Source organism: Macaca fascicularis, chromosome 14 (genome assembly GCF_037993035.2).
Source record: "Macaca fascicularis isolate 582-1 chromosome 14, T2T-MFA8v1.1".
In the NCBI taxonomy this organism is placed as follows: domain Eukaryota; kingdom Metazoa; phylum Chordata; class Mammalia; order Primates; family Cercopithecidae; genus Macaca; species Macaca fascicularis.
This window is the reverse complement of record NC_088388.1, coordinates 48,795,932-48,822,352: the sequence shown is the minus strand read 5'-3', so window position 1 is coordinate 48,822,352 and position 26,421 is coordinate 48,795,932. Positions and strand designations below refer to the sequence as shown.

Genomic DNA, 26,421 nt, shown 5'->3' with positions numbered 1-26,421 from the left:
TCCACTTAAGCAATTTTCTTCTTGCCCCTCCCAGAGATGTTAGGAGACTGTCTTTTAAAATAGCAGATAAACTGCTAAATGCCCTTTAGATTCTATTTCATAAAATTCCTACTTCAATAAAACCACCAGTGACAATAAACAAAAATGCTAACGCTCAAAGTTGAGTTAAATGATTCAGAATAACTGTTCTAGATGTCCATTTCAAATGTAAAATTTACCTTTTGAATTCGAAAACAGAGCAAACCCTGTAAACTTTTTAAGCTGACTCCCAAAGCTAACCCAACACGTAAAGCAGCAGTGTCTGATGAAATATAATGCAAGCCACATATGCATTTTTGAAACTTCTAGTGTTTTAAAAAGAGAAAATCAGTGATATCAATTTTAATATTTTACTTAACCCAAAATATTATTTTCAATATGTAATCAGTATAAAATTTATTATTGCAATACTTTATATATTTTTTCTAGTATTAAATCTCTGAACTCTGGGTGTATTTCACATTCACAGCACATCTCAACCCAGACTAGCTGAATTTCAAGTGCTCCATAGCCACATGTGGTCAGTGGCTACCTTTTTGGACAACACAAATCTAAAGCTTTCAAGTCCCAATTTAAACGCCTGGATAGTCTCTACCTCTCCCGATACAGGATAGCGCACAGACAGGGCAGAATCAGAGGCTTTTTAGCAGTGAGACTTGCAGTTGAGCCAAAGCACAGCGTCTTACTCCTTATTTTACATCAAATCCTGTCAAATCAACCACAGGCTTAAAAGATAAATGCTGGGCCGGGCGCAGTGGCTCCAGCCTGTAATCCCAGCACTTTGGGAGGCCGAGACGGGCGGATCACGAGGTCAGGAGATCGAGACCATCCTGGCTAACACGGTGAAACCCCGTCTCTACTAAAAAATACAAAAACTAGCCGGGCGAGGTGGGGGACGCCTGTAGTCCCAGCTACTGGGAAGCTGAGGCAGGAGAATGGCATTAAACCCGGGAGGCAGAGCTTGCAGTGAGCTGAGATCCGGCCACTGCACTCCAGCCTGGGCGACAGAGCGAGATTCTGTCTCAAAAAAAAAAAAAGATAAATGCTATACTGGAGTGACTCTGATTAAGTCACTGGGCAAGAAAATGGGACTGGGAAGGGGGGATTATTACAATAAATAAGAGTATTGATAATCTCTTACATTTACAGAGTCCACACAGAGATGGGTACTCACATTCACCATCTCATCAGATACTCACACCTGATAACCCTGAGACACGAAGAACCTTGGTAACCAGGAGATCATCCAGGTAGACAGAGACAGTGCCAGGAGAAACTAAGCCCAGGGCTTGGCCTCAGAGTCCCAGGATCTGTCTTTGGGTTCCCAAAGTGAGCCATAAAAGCAAAACTCACTGGAGGCACTTATTTAAAATACAGACTTCCAGGCCCTGCCCAGATATAATAATGAAGAAGTTTAGGGGATGGGAAGAACAGTAGAACCCCAGGTCTGCATGTTTAAGACATTTCCCAGGTGATGTTGATGTTGTCTCTTCAGGATTGACTGTACCAAACCACCTTGAAAGAATTAAAGTGGGCCGGGTGCAGTGGCTCACACCTGTAATCCCAGCACTTTCAAAGGCCGAGGCTGGCGGATCACCTGAGGTCAGGAGTTTGAAACCAGCCTGGCCAACATGGTGATACTCCGTCTCTACCAAAAATACAAAAGTTAGCCAGGTGTGGTGGCGGGTGCCTGTAATCCCAGCTACTTAGCAGGCTGAGGCAGAAGAATCGTTTGAACCCAGGAGGCGGAGGTTGCAGTGAGCTGAAACCATGCCATTGCACTCCAGCCTAGGCAACAAGAGCGAAACTCCATCCCCCCAAAAAATAAGCTGGGCGTGGTGGCACACACCTGTAATCCTAGCTACTCAGGAGGCTGAGACAGGAGAATCACTTGAACCCAGGAGGTGGAGGTTGCAGTGAGCTGAGATCATACCACTGCACTCCAGCCTGGGTGACAGAGTGAGACCCTATCTCAAAAAATTTTTTTTTTTTTTTTTTTTTTGAGACGGAGTCTCGCTTTGTCGCCCAGGCTGGAGTGCAGTGGCCGGATCTCAGCTCACTGCAAGCTCCGCCTCCCGGGTTTACGCCATTCTCCTGCCTCAGCCTCCCGAGTAGCTGGGACTACAGGCGCCCACCACCTCGCCCGGCTAGTTTTTTGTATTTTTAGTAGAGACGGGGTTTCACCATATTAGCCAGGATGGTCTCGATCTCCTGACCTCGTGATCCGCCCGTCTCGGCCTCCCAAAGTGCTGGGATTACAGGCTTGAGCCACCGCGCCCGGCCAAAAAAAAAAAAAATTTTTTTTTAATTTAAAAAATAAAGTTATTCTCCTTAAAAAAAAAAAAAAAAAAATCAATGCGCGAAAACCCATATTTGACAAAACAAGACACTACTCTCATCCAGGAGACTTCATTCACTGAATTGGACTGCTGGTATCATTCTTTCTGCATATGTGAGGCACGTTATAACAGACAGGTTTATCAGACTCGTTGAATTCATGCTAAGCAAACTGTTGATGTTTTTCTCTGTGATTTCAGTGACTTTGCTGCAAGAATCCTGGAGAAAATTTCTTCTGTGTCTGATAAGAACTTTAATAACCAATATTTATTAAGCATTTACTATGTTTCACAAATATACATTATCTCATTAATGATTGCTAACCCTTAACAACAATCCTATGAGGTTCATGTTATTGTTATGCCTTAACCAACTCACAGACAAGAACTTTAAGGCTCAGAGGAGTTCATTTGTTTTTCCCTTCACCCAGGCTCGAGTGCAGTGGCACCATCTCTACTCACTGCAACTTCTGCCTCCCGGGTTTAAGCAATTATCCTGCCTCAGCCTCCTGAGTAGCTGGGATTTACAAGCATGTGCCACCATGCCTGGCTAATAGTTGTATTTTTAGTAGAGTTGGGGTTTCACCATGTTGGCCAGGCTGGCCTCAAACTCCTGACCTTCAGTGAGCTGCCCACCTCAGCTTCCCAAAGTGCTGGGATAACAAGTATGAGCCACCATGCCCGGTCCCAAAAGAGTTAATATTTTTAATCAAGGTTAATTTGAAGTCGGTCTATACAATGCAAAAAGCTTCGTTATCATTATTCTTCCTAATACTAATACTGGTTTCTTTCTGGCATCTAGTGTATTCTACCAACCAGTAATAGTGTGTTTACTGTGGATAACTACTCACAGAACTGGCTCACCCTTCACCCAGGTGTCCCTCCTCTGTGAGCTCACAACCCCCGTAATTGACCATTGGCTGCCTTCCCCAAAAGACTGAGAGTTCCTTAAGGACAGTACCTCTTTCTGTCATATGTATTTCTGTACCCAGGAACTTACAAAGTCCTGTAGTGCTTGGTAAGGGATGACGGATAGACGGACAGATGGACAGATGGATGCAAGCCTGAAGGGCAGAGAAGGAGGGCTAGATCACTGGATTTTATCAGCCAGGTAAATAGAAGTTCCATAAAGTTTCTAAGCAGGGGCGGGATAAAAACTTCGATCCAGGAATATCTGGCGCTCTCTGGAGGTGAGGGGTAGTGAGGGGCATGAGGGGAAGGGAGTACTTAGGAGGTCCTTAGCAAATCTGAAGGGAAGGAGTCACAATGCTGGGAGGCAGTAATGCCATATTAAATGGCAGTTTCAAAGGCATCAGGGATCTGGGCTCAAGAAAGGGCAGGACTGTGGACCTGCCAGGGACTCAATTAAGAACAAAAGTCCTACAAAGTCTCATACTTTCCTCTCTGGCCTCAAAGGACACTGCTGCTCTGCCTTCCCATTTAGGTAACTGGTACTCTTTGCTTTGCTTTTAAGGTGTAACACATTCCCAGCCTCAAAATCCCAGCCTGCTCATGAGGGAGCCACAGACACAAACCGGCAAGATTCCCTCCACTGCAGTTTCCTCCTCACTTAGTGGGAAACCACTCACTTTCCCAACCTCTCCTCATGGGGGCAGCAGGAGCCTGCTGTGGCGCCACCCATGATCTTTCCCCATCTGGGTGCTTCTGCTTCTATCTCCCGGGCTCTTCCTGCTAGAGACCTAAAGGTGGGCAATGCCAGCCAGGGGAGATAGCATCCATGCCCATGTCCAGCCAGCCTGAGGTTGAGGCTTCTGGCCTTTCTCCCAGCGCCTTCTCCCAAACGATCTAGACACTGGATAACCTGCCCTAAAGAGGACAGGACAACCGACCCACCAGAACCCCCAACCCTGGGACCTCTCCCCAAACATGTGAAACCCCCCTCCCTCCTTCCCTTTGACCAGGCAGGATTATACCAACTTTAAAGTGGAGGGGAGAGGGGGACTTTGAAATTGGACACAGAATATTTTTAGGGTTTGGGAATCACAGGGATTTCAGTTTGTTTATGCTGACTTTTCTGATGTGTTCAAAGAATTTCACTTTAAGTGTTTCCCAAGAGGTTTGCAAAATCAGTATGCACAGAGGATACCACAAACCTGCCCACAAAGCCCTCCTTCAGTGCCTAATTAGAATGGCAAATCAGGATATCTGAAGGCTCTAGGTTTTGAAGCGAAATTTCTGTAGAAAACAGCATAAAAGTACTCATTACTGACAGGCCTCAACTTGCTATGGGTCTTAATGAGCTTTCTGTTAGACTCTGTTAGACTGGGGCTCCAGCAACACCCCCTCCCCCACAGAGACAACCTGGGGGAAACACTCCCTCAGCCACCATTCTGCTCGGTAAGGTATTTTCCTCTCCACTGATCAAAGTGGAAGAAGGAGACATTTTCAAGTTTAAAAACTCTCATTCCAACTTCGGAGTTTGCAGGCCCCTAATCCCCGGGTGAAAGGGTAAAGTGATTGGGTCATCTGGGCTGCTGGTTCCAAAATGCAGCTGTGCCAGCACCCCCTGGGAACCTATAAAGAATACAGAGGCCTGGGCCCCACAGGACCTGGCATTTTTAAGCACGTTTCATGACCACTGACTAGGATACTGTTTTCTCAGCTACTGGGTTGTATAATCACACCTGAAAGCATCACCTCACACGTGTTAGGAGGCCATTATCAAAAAGATGAAAGATAAGTATTAGTGAGGATGTGGAGAAAAGGGAACCTTGTACACTGTTGGTGGGAATGTAAATTCATACAGCCATTATGTAAAATGGTATAGAGGTTCCTCAAAAAATTAAAAATAGAGGCCGGGTGCGGTGGCTTACACCTGCAATCCTCGCACTTTGGGAGGACAAGGCAGGCAGATCACCTGAGGTCAGGAGTTCAAGACCAGCCTGGCCAACATGGAGAAACCCCGTCTCTACTAAAAATATGAAAATTAGACAGGCATGGTGAGAGGCACCTGTAATCCCAGCTACTCAGGAGGCTGAGGCAGGAGAATCACTTGAACCAGGGAGGTGGAGATTGCAGTGAGCTGAGATTGCACCACTGCATTCCAGCTTGAGCAAGAGAGCGAGACGAAGGAAGGAAGGAAGGAAGGAAGGAAGGAAGGAAGGAAGGAAGGAAGGAAGGGAGGAAGGGAGGAAGGGAGGAAGGGAGGAAGGGAGGAAGGGAGGAAGGGAGGAAGGGAGGAAGGGAGGAAGGGAGGAAGGGAGGAAGGGAGGAAGGGAGGAAGGGAGGAAGGGAGGAAGGGAGGAAGGGAGGAAGGAAGGAAGGGAGGAAGGAAGGAAGGAGGGAAGGACGGAAGGAGGGAGGGAGGGAGGGAGGGAGGGGAAAAGAAAAGAAAAGAAAAGGTGACCTGGTGTAGTGGCTCACGCTTGGAAGGAAGGAAGGAAGGAAGGAAGGAAGGAAGGAAGGAAGGAAGGAAGGGGAAAAGAAAATAAAAGAAAAGAAAAGAAAAGAAAAGGTGACCGGGTGTAGTGGCTCACGCCTGTAATCCCAGCACTTTGTGAGGCTGAGGCAGGTGGATTGCCTGAGCTCAGGAGTTCAAGACCACCCTGGGCAATATGGTGAAACACCGTCTCTACTAATATACAAAAAATTAGCCGGGCTTGGTGGCGTGTGCCTGTAGTCCCAGCTACTCGGGAGGCTGAGGCACGAGAACCACTTGAGCCTCGGAGATGGAGGTTGCAGTGAGCCGAGATCATGCCACTGCACTCCAGCTTGAGCTACAGAGTGAGACTCCATCTCAAAAAAAAAAAAAAAAAGAAAAGAAAATGTGCATATATATACACAATGGAACACTACTCTGCTTTAAAAAGAAGTCCTGTCATTTGAAACAACATGGTTAAACCTGGAGGAATTTATGTCGTGAAGCAAGCCAAGCACAAAAAGACAAATACTGCATGATCTCAATTATATGTGGAGTGTAAAAAAGGTGAGCTCATAGAATCAAAGAGTAAAATGGTGGTTACCAGAGGCTGGGGTGGGTGGAGGGGTTGGGAGATGTTGGTTAAAGGATACATAATTTTAGTTAGGCGGAAGAAATAAGTCCAACAGATCTACTGCACCACATGGTGAGTACAGTGAATAACAATATATCGTATACTCAAAATTTGCTGATAGATTTTAAGTGTTTGTGCACAAAAACTAAGTATGTGAGATCCTATATATTAAATAATGTAGCCCTTCCACAGTGTATCAAAACATCATGCTATATACAATAAATACAAACAATTTTTGTCAGTGAAGCACACACACACACACCCCTAACTGAATCAGAATATCCTCCATTGCCTCACCCTCCATTTCCCTCACATCAGGAAGGTAAGGTCGTAGCAATGATGAGGAAGAAAGAAAAGATAGGTAAGATGGTATCTGCACAAATACACATGTTCACACATACATGCACACACATATACTCACACCCCACATGCACACGCATGTGCACATAAACACACACAGAGACTGAAGGAAGAACACACATACACACAGACACCCCTCAGCTTCTCCAGCAAGTTCACAGAGGCTGGAGAAGATGAAAAGCACAGAAGCTTGAAGCAAGAAGCTCTTTTCTCACTTCCATCCATGTTGGAAGAACGTGATCATGAGCTCCAGGATTCCCACAGTCACCTCCATGAAGCCCTTGCCCACTTCCCCGCTCCCACGGCATCCTCAACACAGGTCTTGTGGGTTTCAGATCTATAGAGACACCTCTCCAGCCTCCTCAGCATCATCCCTAGAGCAGGATGTCATCGCTCCTCAGCATGGCATTCAAGCCATTTAAGATGTGAATCTTTCTTCTGCTTCCCCTCATGCCTGTCCATCCAGACAACCCAGACCCCTTGTCACCCCATACACTGGATTTCTCACCTCTAAGCCTTGCTCGTGTTGACGCCACCCCACAGAAAGCTGCCCAACCCCCACTCTGTTTACCCCCTCCCCATCTCTATTTAGCAAGCTCTGTCTGTTTCAATGTAAACCCCCCATCTGCGTCCTTTGTGCTCCTTCCCCCCGGCCACCCTGTTTACCACTACACAGAAGCCTTGCCTTCCACCTAAGCCCCATCTCCCCTGCAGGTGGGAAGGGGTGGCATAGGGTCCTGCTCACCTCCCAGGCCTCATTTAGAAGACTCTAGATACTCAGCAGTTGAAATGCATTTATAAGGTTGGTTTATTGTCCATTAAACCAGGAGTTCTCAGATTTTAAAGTGAATAACATGGGGAGGGAGAGGTGTGACTTAAAATTGTAAACTCTCAGAGATTCTAGTTCAATAAATCTGGGTGTGGCCCTGAAATCTGCATTTGTAACAAGCACTCTATTATACACACATGAATCTGATACAGATGACCTGTGGATCACACTTAGAGGAACACTGCTAAGCAATGAACTTATAACAAATGCCCCAAAATTGTTTGCTCATTCATTCATGTCTGTCTTCCTACTATATGCCTATCCTAGGTACTTGGAGGAATAAAGAAGAGAATCAAGAATTGGATCTTACCCTGAGAGTTTATCTAACACAGGAGTTAAGACATGGATATAAATCACCAAAGTAAACCAAGGTACGATACAGAAAGTAACAAATGCTGTCAGAGCACGAAGATCATGAGCGACAAAAATTCAGAAGAGGGAGAGAAACCAAACTGGAGACAAAGAGATGGAGGGGAGGGGAGAGACCAGAACAGCAAGCCAAGATGAGGTTCTGAGAATGGGAAACTGATCAAGAAAGTCAAACTCTACAAAGGGCATGGGAATCAGGCCTGTCAACAGCCTTTGGACTTGGTGAGTATGAGGCCAAGCAGATCTCAGAGAGTGGAGGATGAAAACCAGACAGCAAATGGTTAAAGGGGAAGTGAAGGCAGAGTAAAGTGTGTGGGGGCCGGGAGCACAGAGAAGGGAGGGATCGGGATCAGGGAGAGGAGTCAGTGGGAGGACACAGCACTGAGAACGATTATCCAAGAGCTGAGAAGGATTTTATCCTTTGCTATACACCATGCCCTACAATCTGTGACGCAAGAAAATAGAACCAATGGGCATGGACATGAATATCATTATGGGTAAAATCTCAAATTAAGGCATAGTAGCCTTCAAAGAAATGAAAGAAGAACACGCATAGCAATGATAGAAAGAGATCCCAATCAGAAAGTCTCAGGGATCCCAGTTCTTTCTGGTGCAAAGCTGTCCCCTGATGTTCCAGGGAGCTGGGAACAAAGGGATAAGAAGGCTATGCATATCCACAAAGAAGAGGGTATGTATGCCCCTACTTCCTCTCCTTTGGGAAGAGATAGTCTTCCGTTTTTTTGTTTGTTTTTTTTTTTTTTTCCATAAAAGAAAATCTCTGCTGGACACAGAATAGAGTCCTGACTCCTAAGCATGGTCCACAGGCCCTCCACAATCTAATGCTCAAGTGCTATCCAGCCTGATTTGCTTGCCATTATGGCCCCACAAATATCTTAGTCTCACATGCCTACCCTTCCACCTGCCCATTCCCTCAGCCTGAGCCATTTGCACCTCCAAGCCAACGCACACAGGGCTGCCCTGCATGGAACACCTTTTTCCAAACCCTTGCCTAACTACCAGGCCTTTATGCTGTAGATCAAGTGTTTCCTCCCCACTTCATTTCCTCGTTCATGTTTCCCCAGCTACAACTTCCTCTGCGCTGCATTTTCACAACACTCAAGGAATCCTTCTACCTTGGCATTCATCGCACTGTGCAGAAAGCATCCATCACAGGCCTGCCTCACCTTCAAAACTGTTAGTTCCCTGAGGGTCACGAACCAGTCCCCAACATCCTTCTATTCTTTCAATCATAACGTTTACTGAGTGCTTGCTATGTGTCAGACAGAATTTATCTGTATTATCTCATTTAATCCTTCATAATTTTATGAAGTTTATCATCCATATTGCAAAGACAAAAACAAAGCCTAGTAGCATTAAGTATCTCACCCAGGGTTACACAGCTGGAAAGTGGAATACTGGTACAGGAACCCAGGTAGTTTCACCTTGCCCTTCAGCCTCCTCCATGCAGCATGGGGAAGGTGTTCAGCTGACATTAGGTGAGTGATAGGGATGGCTGAGAATACTCTCCATCAGTCTAAGAGGAGACATCAAGATGATGATGATGATGAAGACAGTAACAATAACGGTGCATTTTACCAAGCACTTACCACGAACTGGGCTCTAGGTTAGGTGATTTACCTGGATTGTCTCACTGAATCCTTATCTTATGAGATAGATATTTTTATTAGTTCCTATGCATAATGCAAATATGGAGGCCCAGAGATGATAAGTAAAAGAACTCAGATATGAACCCAGGCAATCTCGCTCTGAGACCCAGACTCTTACCCACTGGGTCATGCCATCATCTAGGTAAGCTGTGTAAATGAAAATGTAAAAGTTTAGAGGCAATGCAAAACCATATGGGAAAGGAGATGGCTAGAGACATTTCTGGGTTAGTAACTTGTCAGTTTTACTCAGGGAATGCCTCTTGGAAGAGCTGGTCCAGAGCTGCATATTTTAAAGAAAGGAAGGATAAATCAGGGAGCTCCGCAGGGATAAGACTGGATGATAAAAGTGCTGGTGAAGGTGTATCCATAAATACTCAACCATATCCAATTACTAGCATCTCTGTGCTTCCATTTATCTTTAGTTCCCATCCCTATGAGACAAAACAAGTATGATTTCAGAGGAAACTAAAGTCTAACTGAGGAATGGAACCTGTGAGGTATCACACAGCACCTGGACTGTGATCTGAACTAGCCTTCCACACTGCTGAGTGCTAAGGCACTATATCTGTGGGGCCCAGTCTGACCCCAAATGGATACACACAGGTCCTCCAAGATCAGTTCCCCTCTTCCTCCTCAGCAAGGATTTTTAGTGAATTTTAGCTGGGCACATTATAACCCAGAAAAAAGACATTTCCATGAAACTCTGAGTAGCCATGTGAATAAGTACTGATGAACGGATGTAGGTAGAAGGACTACCATGCAGGACTTCGGCTATCCCTAAAAGGGTAACTGTGTGGTTAAGGAAGTGAGAGGGGAAATGGGAAGTGATCCTATCCACTGTTGCCTGGAATAGACATGATGGCAAAACTCAAGCAGCCATATTAAGCTCCTTTCTGCTAAGGAGGGCAGAAAAGCAAAACATAGAGTGCTTAGGGCCCAGAAGACTTTGTGAGACCAGCCCAGTAGCTCTGGGATGACAACCTCCAGACTTCTATGTGAAAGAGAAACCAATTTCAGTCACTGTTATGTCAGGTTTTCTATCATTTGCAGCTAAACATAACCCCAACTAGTACAAATAGGAATAGTCACTTTTAACTTAAAAAAAAAAAATTCCCAGACTTTCAGACTTCCGTCATAATACAAGTGGAGTATCTTTTACCTGAAATGCTTGGGACCAGAAGTGTTTCAGATTTGGGGTTTTTGCATATTTTAGAATATCTGCAGAATACATACGGTTAAGCATCCCTAACCCCAAAATATGAAATTTTAAATGTTTCAATGAACGTTTCCTTTGAACACCATGTCAGTGTCTAAAAAGTTCCAGGTTATATTATCAACATTAGGAATGTTCAACCTGTAATTAAACTTTGAGTATTTCTTGACCTTAAAAACACAAGAGAACAAAGAGCCTCTATGTATCCATTAAAGCTTTTTCATGAATTAACTAAATTTAAGAGATTTTTAATTTGCTTTTTCACAATGGCATCTACATATATTTGAAAATAGTATTTTTTTGACAATTGACACTACAATAATTCTCAGGCTCCCCACCAAGGGATCAGCCCAAGATTTGGGGAACCCCTGCCCTAAATGACACAGGGAGGTCAAAAAAAGTTTCCTGGAGGAAGCGAAGTTTGAGCTATGCCTTAAAGGCTAAGCATTAAGTTGCCAGATGCACAGGAAAGGACAATGAAAGGACACTCTAGACACAGGGAACAGCAAAGGTAAAGGCATGGTGAGGATACTATTAGTTCCTACTGGATTACAGTCTTGGAGACCAGTCTTAAACCTTGGTCCTTTTCACAGTAATCAGCAAAATGCCTTGTACTGATTAACCAAATGAACATAAGAATAAATGAGTATGAAGAAGCCAAATAAAGTTATAAGAAAGTTCTTTTGTGAATCCTACAGTGACAATAATCTGTAAGACTTAAAGTCCTAAGATCTTGGGCCAAAAGAAAATGAACACAATAAGAACAATTTTGCACACTATTCCAATTTAAAAGATTAAATAAGCTTAACCAAATAGTAAGGACCAGGGCTTTCCAGAATAGTAATAAAACCAAGATTCTGGATCACATGCTTGACAGGTAGATTTCATTTTATGCTCTACATATTTTTTTTTTTTTTTTTTTTTTTTGAGACGGAGTCTCGCTCTGTCGCCCAGGCTGGAGTGCAGTGGCGCGATCTCGGCTCACTGCAAGCTCCGCCTCCCGGGTTCATGCCATTCTCCTGCCTCAGCCTCCTGAGTAGCTGAGACTACAGGCGCCCACCACCACGCCCAGCTAATTTTTTGTATTTTTATAGAGACGGGTTTCACCATGTTAGCCACGATGGTCTCAATCTCCTGACCTCGTGATCAGCCCGCCTTGGCCTCCCAAAGTGCTGGGATTACAGACATGAGCCACCGTGCCCGGCCTGCTCTACGTATTTTTTTGCACTGAAATACACAGAAAAACTTACACAAAGTTTATATCAGAGCCCTTTACTTATTAATTTTTAACATTTGAATAAATAATTCTATATTTAAGGGCACCACTTTCACTGCCTCCTAAAGGTAAGTATACTTGGTTGACTGGAAAGGGCAGTGTTTTTCCAATTTGCATTTATTTTTTCTTCAAACAAATGAAAAGTCTATTCTTCATTGTGCAGGAAAATCCAAAGCAGATTTAGAGGGTGCTTACGGGTTTCTTTCACCTCTCCCTCAAGAAACTGGTAAGACAGGAATGTGACAAATTGCACAAGGTTTATAAAATAATAATTTGGCTTTTATCGCGATTAGAAAGTTGGCTGACTGAATAGAAACTTACATAAAGTTCAGAAACAGATCCCCAGACACACAGGAAGCTACAATTAGTTGGGGAGTCATATGGGAATTTCAGGGCTTCACTGGTTGAGAAGCAAACTTAACGCAAAGATAGAGGACACTCCACAAGGGAAGAAGGATTTGTAGGGTTTCTAGCCTTACGTATTTTGTTAAACAATAGCCAAAAAATAAGACAAAATAAAAATATCACTATAAATGTTTTCTTATCCAGCACTATTGGAGCAAACAATAAAGAACCAATAATGGCCAGGTACAGTGGTTCACACCTGTAATCTCGGCACTTTGGGAGGCTGAGGCAGGAGGAGTACTTGAGGCCAAGAGTTCAAGACCAGCTCTGGCAATACTGTGAGACTCCATCTCTACCAAAAAGAGAAAAAAATTGTTTAATTAGCCATGTGTGGTAGTGCACACCTATAGTCCCAGTTACTCAGGAGGCTGAGACAGGAGGATTGCTTGAGCCCAGGAGTTCAAGGTTATAGTGATCTATGATCACACCAACACACTCCAGCCTGGGCAAAGAGCAAGACTCTGTCTTTAAAAAAAAAAAAAAAAAAAACTAATAAGATAGGATGCTGGATGCTGTTAGTTATTTGAAAGGTCACAGAAATCATTCAAATAAATTTCTTTGGAAGATAAAATAAAACAACAAGAAAGTTAAATACTAAAGACATACTTTACAGTTGTCTCATGCTTTATTTTCACATACACTGTTTCATTTGAAACAGTTTTTGCAAATGTCAGAGTAATTTTTAATTCCCTTATCAGATAGACTTTTTATTTACTCAAATAATTCCCAAACAACTGTTGAACACAAAGCACTATGCTAGGTGCCCTAGAGAATACAAACAAGGAAATCTAAACCCCCAGTGAACCCTGATGCCTAGGCTGCAGCAGGCTAACAGGAGAGACTTGCTGAATGAATGAATGGTTTTTCCTGGAGTCGTCCTCTGCTACCCATCAATATGGCAACTTCCTACTCATCCTTCAAGGCCCAGTTCAAATGTTACTTCCTATTGAGCATTCCCTTTTCTGTATCCCGTTGAATAAATTGTCCCCTGATCTGTGTCCCTGAAGTGTTCTATACAAATACTCATGAAGATACTTGTTGCCTTATGGTTGTTTACTTACCTGCTTGTCCCACTGAAGTGGGCTTAAAGGACCACGACCTACTCATTTTTTATTCCCCAGCATTTAGTATAGTGCCTGGCACCCAGCAGAGGTTCAGTTAGGTGTTTGGGTTAATCGAATAAGTCCATTGCTTTCAGAATAATAGAGGAGATGATGTATATACTTAAGCTCAGAATCGATGAAGCTTCAAGAAAATAACTGCTTAGATGGAGCTCTAAGTTTGTGTTGTTTTTTCCCCTCCAGGCCATGCCAAACATGAGCCAGCAGTCCACAATGGAAGGACAGTAAAGACTACCTCCAGAAAGCTCTAGAATGGGGACTTGGGGGGGAAATGGGATTTTAAGTTCAGTTCTCAGTTATCTAAAATTAAGGCAGCCTTAGTAAAACCACCGAAGGGATTTAAAATGACTGGAGAATGGTTAGAGACCTGGTTATCTAGAAAGAGGGGGATTCTAGAGACCATACATAGTCACTTAAAAAGCAGGGGTATGCCTGTAGTCCCAGCTACTCAGGAGAGGATCGCTTCAGCCCAGGAGTTTCAGGTGGGCCTGGGCAACACAGCAAGACCCAGTCTCCAGGAAAAAAAAAAAAAAGGTGGGGATGAGTATGTTAAGTGACTATACTCAGTATACTCAGTAGCCTAGTTTGTGGAAATATGTTCTTTTTGTACTTTCCACAGATACCAGCTAAAACAGTCATATTCCCTTCTGATAACAGAGCAGCTCAGAGGAGTATGTACATATGTGTGTGTACACACAGGTACCTGTTTTGCTTTTTAGAAACAGGGCCGTGCTATGTTGCCAGTCTGGATTTGAACTCCTGGGCTCAGGCGATCCTTCTACCTTGGCCTCTGGAGTAGCTGAGACTACAGTCTTGTGCCACCATGCCCAGCCACATGTGTGTGATGAATACTCATTCTGTACCAGGCACTGTGCTAAGCCTGGAGGGAAAAGTCATCACCCATGGCCTAGCAAGTGCAATTCTGAAGGGGGAAGTAATCCCCCAGGACAAGTTGACACCTACTTAGAGTATGAACCACTTGGTTCCCAGAGGGGAGAAGTACCTTTCTCAAAGTCACATAACACAGCAAAGATAGACCCTCAGTTTAGTGTTCCTCCCACCAGCTGATTCCATGGCTTTCTCTACTGATTAACAGAACCAGCTAATGGCCCTTCAATAATCCCACACTCACAATGCCACAGTAAGATTTAAAGGTAGCTTGTATTTTAGTTACACCTAATCCAGGTCTGTGACAGGGATAAAGGAAAATCCTCACAGTCCTGGATTCCAAGGGAGGTCTGAAGTCTACTCCTGCCTGGGCCCTAATCCACAATCTATCTACACAAGACATCTCAGCCAGCTTTATTCTGGTGCTTCCTGCACTTGGATGAGAGACAGGAAGCAGCATATCACACTTACCTAAGGTCTCTGGCAGTTACAGTGTTCTACAAGCACTGGCCAGCCCTGTCAACTCAATCTAAAGCAGTTTAACCAGTGGCTGCAAAAGTTACACTGCCCTTGAAGAACAGAAAGATAAAGACAGCCCAGACAATCCCAAGGAAAGTGGTAGGTTGAAGTTTTGTGTAATGCAAGGCATTATCACCTCCCCTGTGGCTTTAGGCACAGCGTTAGTCACCTGCTAAGGAATTGCTTTGATGGATGAGATAAGACTCAGGTAAGCAACAGGGAGCCCAAAGGTTAGTGGCAAGAGCCTTTCATTGAAGGGAAGAAAAAACTAACAGAAAAGGGGTTTACTTCACAACCACTTTCAAACTAAATTCCATGGGGATAGTTAAGAATGCATGTTCTTATTAATCTGAGACAGAAAAAGAGGTCTAGGCACACAGATGTTTAACACATTATTACTTATGGCATTAAAAAACTGGAAACAATCTCAGTATCCAAAAACAAGGAATTGGTTAGAAAATTTTGGTACATCCATATGACAGAATCCAGCTCTGTGACGAGAAGACCTCATGCTGAAGACCCAAGACTTGTTTAAATCGATCAATAAAAGCATATCCAGCAGCCATTAAAAGTTATCTCGTGTATGATTCCATTTATATGAAATATCCAGAGCAGATAAGTCTACAGAGACAGAAGGTAGATTGTTTGGATTCCAGAGGCTGAGAGAAATGGGAAAAACTGGCTTAGCAGATAAGGGTTTTTACTTTGCAGTGATGGGACTATTCTGGAACTAGACAGAGATGGTGGTTGTACAACACTGTGAATGTGGTGAATGCCACTGATTTGTTGACTTTAAAATACTTAATTTTACATTACATGAATTTTACCTCAATAATTGTCTTTTCTTTTCTTTTTTTTTTTTTTTTTTGAGATGGAGTCTCGCCCTGTCACCCAGGCTAGAGTATAATGTCACAATCTCAGATCACTGTAACCTCCACCTCCTGGGTTCAAGCCATTCTCCTGCCTCAGCCTCCTGAGCAGCTGGGATTACAGGCATGCACCACCACGCCCGGCTAATTTTTTTGTATCTTTAGTAGAGACGGGGTTTCACCATGTTGGACAGGTTGGTCTCAAACTCCTCACCTTGTGATCCGCCCATCTCGGCTTCCCAAAGTGCTGGGATTACAGGCATGAGCCACTGTGCCTGGCCTTACCTCAATAATTTTTTAAGATCATGTCTCAGCCAGGCACAGTGGCTCATGCCTGTAATCCCAGCACTTTGGGAGGCCAAGGTGGGAGGACTGCTTGAGCCCAGGAGTTCAAGACTAGCCTGGAATCAGGACAAAACCTTGCCTCTACAAAAAATTTAAAACATTAGCTGAGCGTGGTGGCACACACCTGTTGTTCCACGTACTCAGGAGGCTAAGGTGGGAGGATCAACTGAGCCTGGAATGCTGAAGCTGCAGTGAGCCATAGTCGCACCACTGCATTCCAGCCTGGACAACACAGCAAGACTCTGTCTCAAAAAAATAAAAATTAAAATAAAAAAGATCATGTTTCAGAGGAAAACTTTGTATCATAATGCAATATTTATGGGATTTTTAAAGTAAAAACAGAAAAGAGAGTATCTGCATATGCATGATTCCAAGTTGTGGTGAGGAATAATGTGCGTATATGCATGAGAAAGGAAAGACTGGCAGTGTAGACACACAAACAGCCACAAAGAGTGATTAACTCTGGGTGGAGGAATAATTAGTATAATTTTTACTTTCCATATCTGTGCTTTTCCTCTGTATTTCCCAAATATTCCACAGTCTAATATGCATTCTTTCTGCAATAAGAAATATAATTATTCTGCAAGTGCAAGATATACAGATGTATATATGGAGAATGTAAGACCTCAATAATATTTTAAATGTCCCCAAAATCTAGATGGAAATATGCTAAAATCGTAGCTATCATAATCCAAGGTGATAGGATTATAGGTGACTTATTTTCTACTTTGCTAATTGCTCAATTGCATAGCCGATGTAACCAGAGGAAAAAATACTGAAAAGAAGAAGAAACATGAACCCTCTAACCCAGAAGCAGAATGGGCAGTACCCACTGCAAAAACAGAAGTGTCAATGCTGGGATGGGTGGGGGGAAAGAGGCCTAGAGCCCTACCTAAGCCAGGAAGCTCTTTTTGTTTACACTTGCTGGCTGGCCACCTGCCATTGCACCCTTTCAGACGTTAGCCCAGCTTCTTGGACACCACTGTCATTTTATTTTTTTGTTTGTTTGTTTGTTTTTAACTTTTATTTTAGGTTTGTGGGTACATGTGAAGGTTTGCTACATACATAAACACATGTCACATGGGTTTGTTGTTGTACAGATTATTTCATCACCCAGGTATTAGGCCCAGGGCCCAATACTTATCTTTCTGCTCCCTTCCCTCCCCATGCCCTCCCCCTCAGGTAGACCCCACTGTCTGTTGTTTCCTTCTTTGCTTTCATGAGTTCTCATCATTGAGCTCCCATGTCTATTCACTTTCAATCTCTCTCCATCCAGTCAGTGGGAATGGATGGAACTGTTAATAAACACGACAACTGGAAAGATAATTCAAATCCTGTCTTGTTTGTGCCAGATTACCTCAGAAAACTGCAGAAAACATGTTTGTAAATGTTTAATAAAATTCACAGAGCCAAGAAATGTGCCTACATGCTTGGATTATCTTTTTCCAGGCTCAGCACCCAATGACGGTGATGTGTGAGAGGCCAGGCCAGTAGCGAATCAAGTTTGAAAAACTGGACTAAGGAGAGCCATAAGAAGTAACATCAGGTCTGAACATCCAGGATAGTAACAGATGAGAATAATGAACCTGAATTGGCTCCTTGAAACCACAGTGGTATTGAAACCACCTTCATTAGAAAGGCTGGAGCAACAAAAGGCCCACTCAGTTGAAATCTAATCTGTGTTAATTAACGCCCCGGAGAATGAAAACACTTCTTTATCAGTGTGTGGTTCCTGACTAAAGCTCTCCCATAAAACCTGCTCAGAGAGGGCGTTGCCGGCTTCCGTCAGCAGCCCTGGAGGACTGTACTTACTTCCCCCCAGGTGCCAGGAGGCAGGGGCTGCCTACCCAGGTCAAGCCAAACGGAAGGAGCCCAGGTAACGCTGCAGGATTTTCAGAGCTAAAACCTACTGCCCGCAAGAGATCTACTGACAGACCAGAAGATGTGCAGTGGCAGGTCCTGCCCCTCCAACCTCACTCCTATGCCCTCCTTTCGCCGGCCCAGGCTGTGTGCGTGCACACACGCCTCCACATCCACAGGGCTCTCATGCCCTGCTCTGCTCCAGCTTCACTCTCCACTTTAAGCCACCTTCCTTTCAGGGGCCCCCCTTTACTCCTGAATGCTGACCCTGTTCTCTTTTGTCCAGAATGCATGGCACCCCCACCAGCTCCCCTGCTTCCACAGCCAGGACACAGTCTCAAGTCCCACCACCCTGGAGAAACATGCTGCAGTTCCCAAGTGTCTGGCACCCAGAGCAGGAGGCATGGGCCCCAGAAGCCTGAGCTGGGCCAGGAAGTGGGAATGTGATAAGCCATCTAGATTCCAAATTCTCCCTGTATTTACTCAAATGTTTCCTGAGCTCTGAGTTGGGGGGCAGGGGAAGAAGGGAACATACACACCCCACCCACCTCCACTCCCATTGGCAGAAACAAGCACTGCAGAAAGTCACAGATGAGGGAAGGGTTGCCCTAGAGGTTCTAGGACGGCCCTTCCCTCATCTGTGACCTTCCCATGTGAAGTATCCAGCACATAGTCTCCTGCAACAGTAGGTGCTAACTATAAACAGGTGACTGCAGGGCAAAGAGGAGAAAGGGGAGCCACAGCCCAAGGTGATACTCAACCCCCAGGTCCCTGCTCAGCCACAGGAGAGGTGCTTAAATAATAAATAACAAACAACAACGACTGTGTAACAGCTACACCCCACGGCTGAGGCCTCCCAATGCCTTAGGGCGGGAACACTGCCATGAGGGACCCTACCTTCACCCCTAACAGACAGATGGGGACACTGAAGCACACAGGGGGCTGGCCTAGGCTGGAAAAGCAGCTCTCACTCCAGTTACCCGCAACTCCTTGAATCCAAGCTCATCCTGAAACTTCCAGCTTCCTTTCACCACCTCAGCCCCTGCCCATCTTTCCTCCACGAGAGACCCAGCCAGCAAGTCCCCCTCCACCCCCCTCCAGGAAGGCCACCGCCCCTGTGCCCTAGGAGGGGGTCTCTGGCTAAAAAGCTTGATTCTCTGAAACATTCCTCCTCATTATCAGCTTTTTTCCAAATCCAAAACACAAAACCCTCAAGTTTTAGAAAACTCGGGTCATTCAGCGAAGTTTCCTCAGTGAGGTCCCCAAACCACCCCGTCCCCATCCCCAGTCCCCAGTCCCCAGTCCCAGCTGGTTTCTCTGCCACTCACTAGGATGACCAAGGCTCCAGAAGAAAGGACAGAATCTTGGTGACTCAGCCAGGCAGGGCTATGGAAAGCCCGCCCCAGCGCCTTGAGGTGGTCCTAACGCCAGGCTATGCTCAGCTCATCGGAGAGTAAGTCTCAAAGAGGGGAAAAGTACCTGCTTCTCACAGCCGCCCTGGCCTCTCAAAGGCTATGAGCCTTCCTTAGCTTCCAACCAGGCAGCCAAGAGCTCCGGAGAGTTTACAATTACGGGCAACAGGCAACCGGAGAAGTGGCCCAGAAAAGAGGCCCTCCGCCCTGCACCCACCCCTGGCCATGCCTGGAGAGGGACATCCTGAGCCATTATTCTCCCCTGGGAAGTATCATCCCCAGAAGGGGACGGAGTTGTTTCAGCCTTGGTCCTCAGACACACCCCGGCATCATCAAACTGCAAGACAGGATTCTGGCAGGGCCCGGCGTGTGGAAGGTCACAGCAGCCCCATGGCATCTTCCTGGGAGAGGGTGAAAAGGCCATGGACTTTTGAGTCAGATGGTCCTGAGATGAAATTCAGGTTCTGCCATTAATTCATGATTTAACTTAGACAAGTCTTTCACCTCTCTGTGCTTCAGTTTTCTCACCTGTAAATTGGGATCAGTACCACCTGCCTCACTGGCTGCTGTGAGATAACATGAGTAAAACACCTATGGAAGGGCCTGGCACATAGTAGGTGCATGACAAATATGTCCTGTTGGGCCTGACCACAATGCACCAGGTATAAAGCAGGAGCCTACATTGCAAAATCAAGCTGATCTCACCCCACTTCAGAAGGGAGGAAATGGGGGGAAGCAAGGCAACCATTAATCGATCCTTTTTCCTAAAACAGTGCCCTGTGCTTCAGATGAGAAGGCAGCCTGTGGCTTTGGCATAAATGACTGATGTACATGGTGGCCAAGTGCTAGAGACAGACTGCCTGGATTCCAATCCCATCTTTGCCTCTTGCTGGCTGTGTGGCCATGAGGGGACTAATTAGCCTATGTGTTCTCACTCTGTATGGGCATTATCACAGTGTCACCTGATGGAGCTGTTGTGAGATCACTTCTGTAAAAAGACTCTTGGGGACAGGTCAATGAGCAGTAAGTGCCCAATATCTTTCCACTGTGGTTATTATCTTCGCTGTGCAACACTCACTCCCCCAAACAACCTTAAGTCCTCACTCCCTGAGAACTCGAGTTCTGCCTGTAGCCACAAGCACCTTATTTTTGGATACAGTCTCACACCACTGCCCAGGCTGGAGTGCAGCAGTGTGATCTCAGCTCACTGCAACCTCTATCTCCTGGGTTCAAACGAATCTCCTGCCTTAGCCTGCCGAGTAGCTGGGATTACAGGTGCATACCACCATGCCCAGCTAATTTTTATATTTTTAGTGAAGATGGGGTTTCATCATATTGGCCAGGCTGGTCTTGAACTCCTGACCTCAAGTGATCCACCCGCCTTAGCCTCCGAAAATGCTGGGATTACAGGCATGAGCCACTGCGCCCGGCCCACAAGCACCTTGATGTGGGCCTTGGGCAGCCTCCCTTGAACTTGTGTTTCTAAGAATGTCTCATGCACCCACATCTCCCAGAAGCAACAACAACAACAAAAAGAAAATCGAAATGCTCAAGATATGGGGACTGGCTACTAGTGCCTTGGGAACTAGATGGCACTGAGTGGAGCTCTGAGTTAAAGATACACGAGAAGCAAATGCATACTTGTTCCTCCCACTGCAAGACAATCAGAGTGATGAGGAGCAAGGCAGCCACTGCAACCCTCTGGATTCAGCCTCCTCATCTGTAGACTAGGTGGCCTTCCACTCCTTGACCCAGGATGTATCACGGAATGACAAGGCCTTGTACACAGTGCAGTCCTCCTAGATGAGGGCCATGACACTTCTGTGCAGCACCAGGACTGGGACAGGGGTGGTGACATTAGAAAAGCAGAGAACCAAGCGCCTGACCGATAACCATATTTGGTATTTTCTTGACTTCAGCATCTTTTATTTTTAGAGGTATGTGTTCCAATTTGGTTGAGGTAGCTGCAGGTTCCTTGTACCTTGCTTAATTTAGGACTTTTTTTTTTCTTTTTTGAGGGTGGAGTAGGAGTTAAATACAGCTTTACTCAGCCACCCCCTGGATTCTAAGCCCTAAATTTAACTCCAAAGAAACCTGTCTTGCCCTACTTCATGATTCCAAACCTTAGACAAAAACTATTACCTGTTTCTGCAAATCAGAGAGCCCTGACAACAGAGCACCAGGGAGGTGTGTCCTCCATCCTGGCGTGCTGGGTTGCAACACTGGAGCTGTCGTCAGCTGACTGGGGACAGGGGCAAGAGGGGGAACAAACGGCCCTACTTTGTGGCCTAAATCTTGATGAACATGTCCCCTGGGGAGCCGGGAGAGCTACTTGTACAGCCAGTCAGAATGGCCAGGGTGTGGCCAAAAGTGTCCCATTCTAGCAGCCCTCATCTGGCAGCAGGTGTCCAAAAGGATAGGGATAGCCTGGCATCTGATCAGTAGGTGCACTGCATTTGGACAAAAGAATTAACTACCTGTCTCTCCAACCCTGCCCCCAGCCACCTCTCGTTGCTTTTATGTTTAAGGTTTTTTTCTTACTTTATTACATTCACAATGTTGTGCAATCATCGACACTATGTTCGTAAAACTTTGTCACCACCTCAAACAGAAGCACTATTAGTTATCAACAACCTCCCATTTCTCCCTTCCCTCAGGCCCTAGAAACCTCTAATCTACTTTCTGTTTCTATGTATTTGACTACTCTAGGTATCTCATATAAGTGAGATCATAGAATTTGTCTTTGGTAATTGGCTTATTTTACTCTGCATTATGTCTTTGAAGTTCCTGTGTTGTGGCATGTGTCAAAATTTCCTTCCTCTTCAGGGCTCAGTAATATTCAGTTGTATGTATATATCACATTTTGTTGATCCATTCATCTGTTGATGGAAACTTGAGTTCTTTTCACCTGTTGGCTATCATGAATAATGCTCCAATGAACCTAAGTGTACAAATATCTGTTTGAGCTCCTGCTTTCAATTCCTCTGGGTACATACCTAGAAGTGAAATGGCTGGATCACAGGGTAATGCTGTTTAGATTTTTGAGGAACCACCAAAGCAGGGCAGCTGCACTATTTTACATTCCCACCAGCAATGCACAACACACAAGAGTTCCAATTTCTCCACATCCTCACCAATCCTTGAGCTGTACCCAAGCCCAGGAAACAGCCTTTCCCTCATACTCCAGGATGTCTGCACACTCTTGGGACTGCCTGAGGGGCTCTGGGGTAACAGCAAAGGACTGCAACCAGAGAAGCAACTAGGAGTGTTTCACTCTGGGATTCATTCCGCTTGGTAAAACTCCAGGCAAAAAGCATGAGGGCTGGCTGGCCAGGGCCTTTCCTGCTTCTGAAAATCAGAGTACCTGAAATTGGAGGACCCAGCCAGGTACATGCTCTCTTACAGGGCTCTGGGCTAAAGTAATAGAGCATTCCTTAGATACTGGGGGACATCAGGGTCTCCAAAGTGCACAGCACTCAATCCTGAGGTGCTCAAGATGACCCACTGCAGTTCTAGAAGAAAACAGTAGAACATCTATTCAGGTTTATTTTTATGCCATCCTTTTACAATTGTGTGTGTCTTATAGGTACATTAGCACAGCAGGTATGTATATAATTTATAAATAAGCATACATGTGTTGGGGCAAATGCTCATTTATTAATGGGATATACATGATTTAGAAAAAAAACAAAAAGGTTTGGGCCAGACATGGTGGCTCATGCCTGTAATTCCAGCACTTTGGGTATTCAAGGCGGGCAAATCACTTGAGGTCAGGAGTTTGAGACCAGCCTGGCCAACGTGGCGAAACCCCATCTCTGCAAAATATACAACAACGACAACAACAAAAAACATAAGCCAGGTGTGGTAGCATGTGCCTATAGTCCCAGCTACCCGGGAGACTGAGACACGAGAATCACTTGAACCTGGGAGGCAGAGGTTGCAGTGAGTCAAGATCGCACCACTGCACTCTAGCCTGGGTAACAGAGCGAGACCCTGTCTCAAAAAAAAAAACAAAAAAACAGAGAGAAGAAGGTTTGAAGACCCCTATCTTAGACCAATTCCTCCTTTGTTGCTGTTTTTTCCCTCCTAATTTTAACATATTGTACCAACGGCAATGATAAAGATATCTGGGGGAAATAACTCACAAAACCCACCATCCTAATCCCCTTAGTGCCTGACACTTCTCTATTGCCAACTTACCTTTGGGCTCTCCTACTCCTGGGGGAAGTGAGAGACAGGCATCTGCAGACAGAGATGCAAGGGGAGGGGAGAATGGGCAGTGTTTTTTCTTCTCCCTGAGACACCCACCCTATTCCAGCCCAAAGCCCAGAAAAGGGAGGTCTGTAGCTGAGAAGTGAAAAGCTCATCTTTGGAATCAGAGGTACCTGTGGGTGAGCAGTGGCAACCCCATTAACTTCTGAGGCAAATTAGTCCATTTCTTTTGGCCTCGATTTTCTCACCTATAAAATGGCAACATAATACTAAGCATCTATGTCAGTGAGTGGCTGTAAGGAGTAAATGAGAGTCCAGATAAATGCACTCAGTGCACTGCCTGCCCAGCACATTCCAACTCTTTTAATAAAACAGGTAGGAAGGGCCAGGTGCGGTGGCTCACACCTGTAATCCCAGCACTTTCGGAGGCCAAGGCACGCAGATCACCTGAGGTTGGGAGTTCGAGACCAGCCTGGCCAACACAGTAAAATCCCATCTCTACCAAAAATACAAAAATTACCCGGGAGTGGTGGTGCATGCCTATAGTTCCAGTTACTTGGGAGGCTGAGGCAGGAGAATTGCTTGAACCCAGGAGGTGGAGGTTGCAGTGAGCCAAGATTGCACCCTTGCACTCCAGCCTGGGCGACAGAGCAAGACTCCATCTAAAACAAACGAACAAACAAACACATGCACAAGACACAGGAGAAGGAAAACCCTGGATAGAGGTAGAGAGAGTGAGGACAGATGCAGGACTGGAGGCATGGTTGTATGTGTGTGTGTGTGTGTGTGTGTGTGTCCAGCTGCTCACAGTTACAAGAAACACCCCATGTATCCCACAAACATGTACCAGGCAACCACCAGTGTGACACACCTTGAGGGATGAAGATATCAATCAGGCAGAAAGTCCACCCTGTGGAGCTCATTTCCAGGAGCCATACTGTGAACCAGAAGCCCACTAGGGCACTGGGAAGAGCAAGCAAGGCTCAAGGGCATCTGGAGTCACTAGCCAAGGTGCACAAGTAAAACTGGGAGCTAAAGCGGAGGGGGCTTAACTGAGATCCAAGGCCTCTAACAAGAGGTACCAATCTGCAGTAACACATACCACTGAGAATCCAAGTGGAGCTCTGGGTTCCGTTTCCTTAAATTTTCCATTCAGACTTTTTTTTTCCAACCTTTTGTCTTTTCCAAAGCAAACTCTGCAGGACTTTGTCATCTCAGATATCAGAGCAGAAACTCCATTCCCTGCTTTATTCCTTCAATCAGCCCCACCCCTGCTCTGGCCACGAAGGTTTTATTGCTCTCCTCCGACTGAAGCCTGCCTGAATTCAGGCCCCCTTTTCTACTGCCGCCACCTTCTTTGGCTATCTCACAGCAAGAAGAGCTGCCCCAGCCTTGTGGCTTCATGAAGTGGCGAAATGGCTTCCTGGTTTATCTACAAATGGGCTACACATTAAACTACTTTTCAGGAACAAGGAGCCAAGCATTAGGGCCTCCCGGAAAGGCCACTGAAGACACAGGGCTCTTCAAACTCTCTCAGTCAGCACAAAATCACTGATTCCAACAGAAACACAGAAAGCATTCTAAGACACACATGCTCTCGATGTCCTATTTTTTAAAATTCCCTATCTTGTTTTTTAAACTGGCTGTTAAATTTCAGCTCAACAACTCATCAAGTACATTATTAACTGGCAAACACTTCTGTGGCTTTGCTAAAGTTTAGAAATGAACATTCCCATTAAAATATAATTTCTCCAGCAACGTCTAGAATAGTGCAGAAACCATTCCATTAGGGCAAACCCCAACTAATCCCACTCCCTACCAGTCAGCCAACACAGGATTTCCCCAAGTTGGCTTCTGTTCTCTTATAGCAAAATAAGCAAAAATCTAGGTGATTTGAATTGACCTTGGGCTGGGTAGCTCTAGGCAGTGCTGGTCATGCTGTGTCTCTGCCACGCAGGGGAAGGTGAGGGGAGAAAACAGCTCTGCTTAATGCCATGAGGCCCTCCATTCTTGGGGCCCACCCCTCACAAGCCACAGTATAGGCACAAGTCACCTCCTGCCAGAGAGTCCTGGGCCTCACAGCACCCTAAGTCCAGGAGAGAACAGCCCCCACTCCATCACCCCTGCTTTGCCTCCCTCCATCAGCTCCCCTTCCTCAACACTCAGGAGCACTCCAAACCAGCTTTCTCTGACGGATAGGCCAGGAGCCCAGAACAAGCCCCACACAAGCACCTGTTTTATGCTCTCCAGGCACCAGAGTGATTCAGGCACCCCCATTTGACACACACACTTGCCAGCTTGCTGTCTCACCCCACCCCTCACCAGCCAACTTCAGACCTTTCTTTAGACTAATTGCCCAGAAAGAGGTACCTGTCTAAAGATAAGGAAGTCACTTCCTGTCTGACTATCTCCCATCCTTCCTTGGCATGGAAGGAGGGGCTCAGGGCATATAGGAAAGAGAGGAGGAAGCCTGGAGAGAATGAGGGAAAGAAGAAGGAGAAGGAGAATAGATAGAACCCCACTTAGCCCAAGCCAAAACCCCAACTGAGATCTAGAGCAGGCAGAGGGAATAGAGTGCTAATGGGCTCTACCCACAGGAAATCATCTAGATGTCAAAGGACAGTTGCCAAGATCCTGAGGGTGTGGCAAATGCAGCTTGAAGTGAGGATGCCTCACACACCCGCTGAC

The 26,421-nt window shown here is 45.5% G+C and overlaps 1 protein-coding gene across 41 annotated transcripts in view; it reads right to left on the bottom strand.

The window, feature by feature from the left end:
- The window catches only part of PLEKHA7 (pleckstrin homology domain containing A7), a 239,888-nt gene that overhangs the window by 166,946 nt on the left and 46,521 nt on the right, over window positions 1-26,421 (bottom strand). For 4 of the 41 annotated variants that reach the window (XM_074014164.1, XM_074014172.1, XM_074014179.1 and 1 more), the window contains exon 1: window positions 24,836-25,145. The exons of the other annotated variants lie outside the window; for them this stretch is intronic. In XM_074014164.1, coding sequence (XP_073870265.1) covers window positions 24,836-24,885 — 50 coding nt within the window. In that variant the 5' untranslated portion in view covers window positions 24,886-25,145. Of the gene's footprint in view, window positions 1-24,835; window positions 25,146-26,421 lie in introns of those variants that run through there. 41 annotated transcript variants of the gene reach the window in all.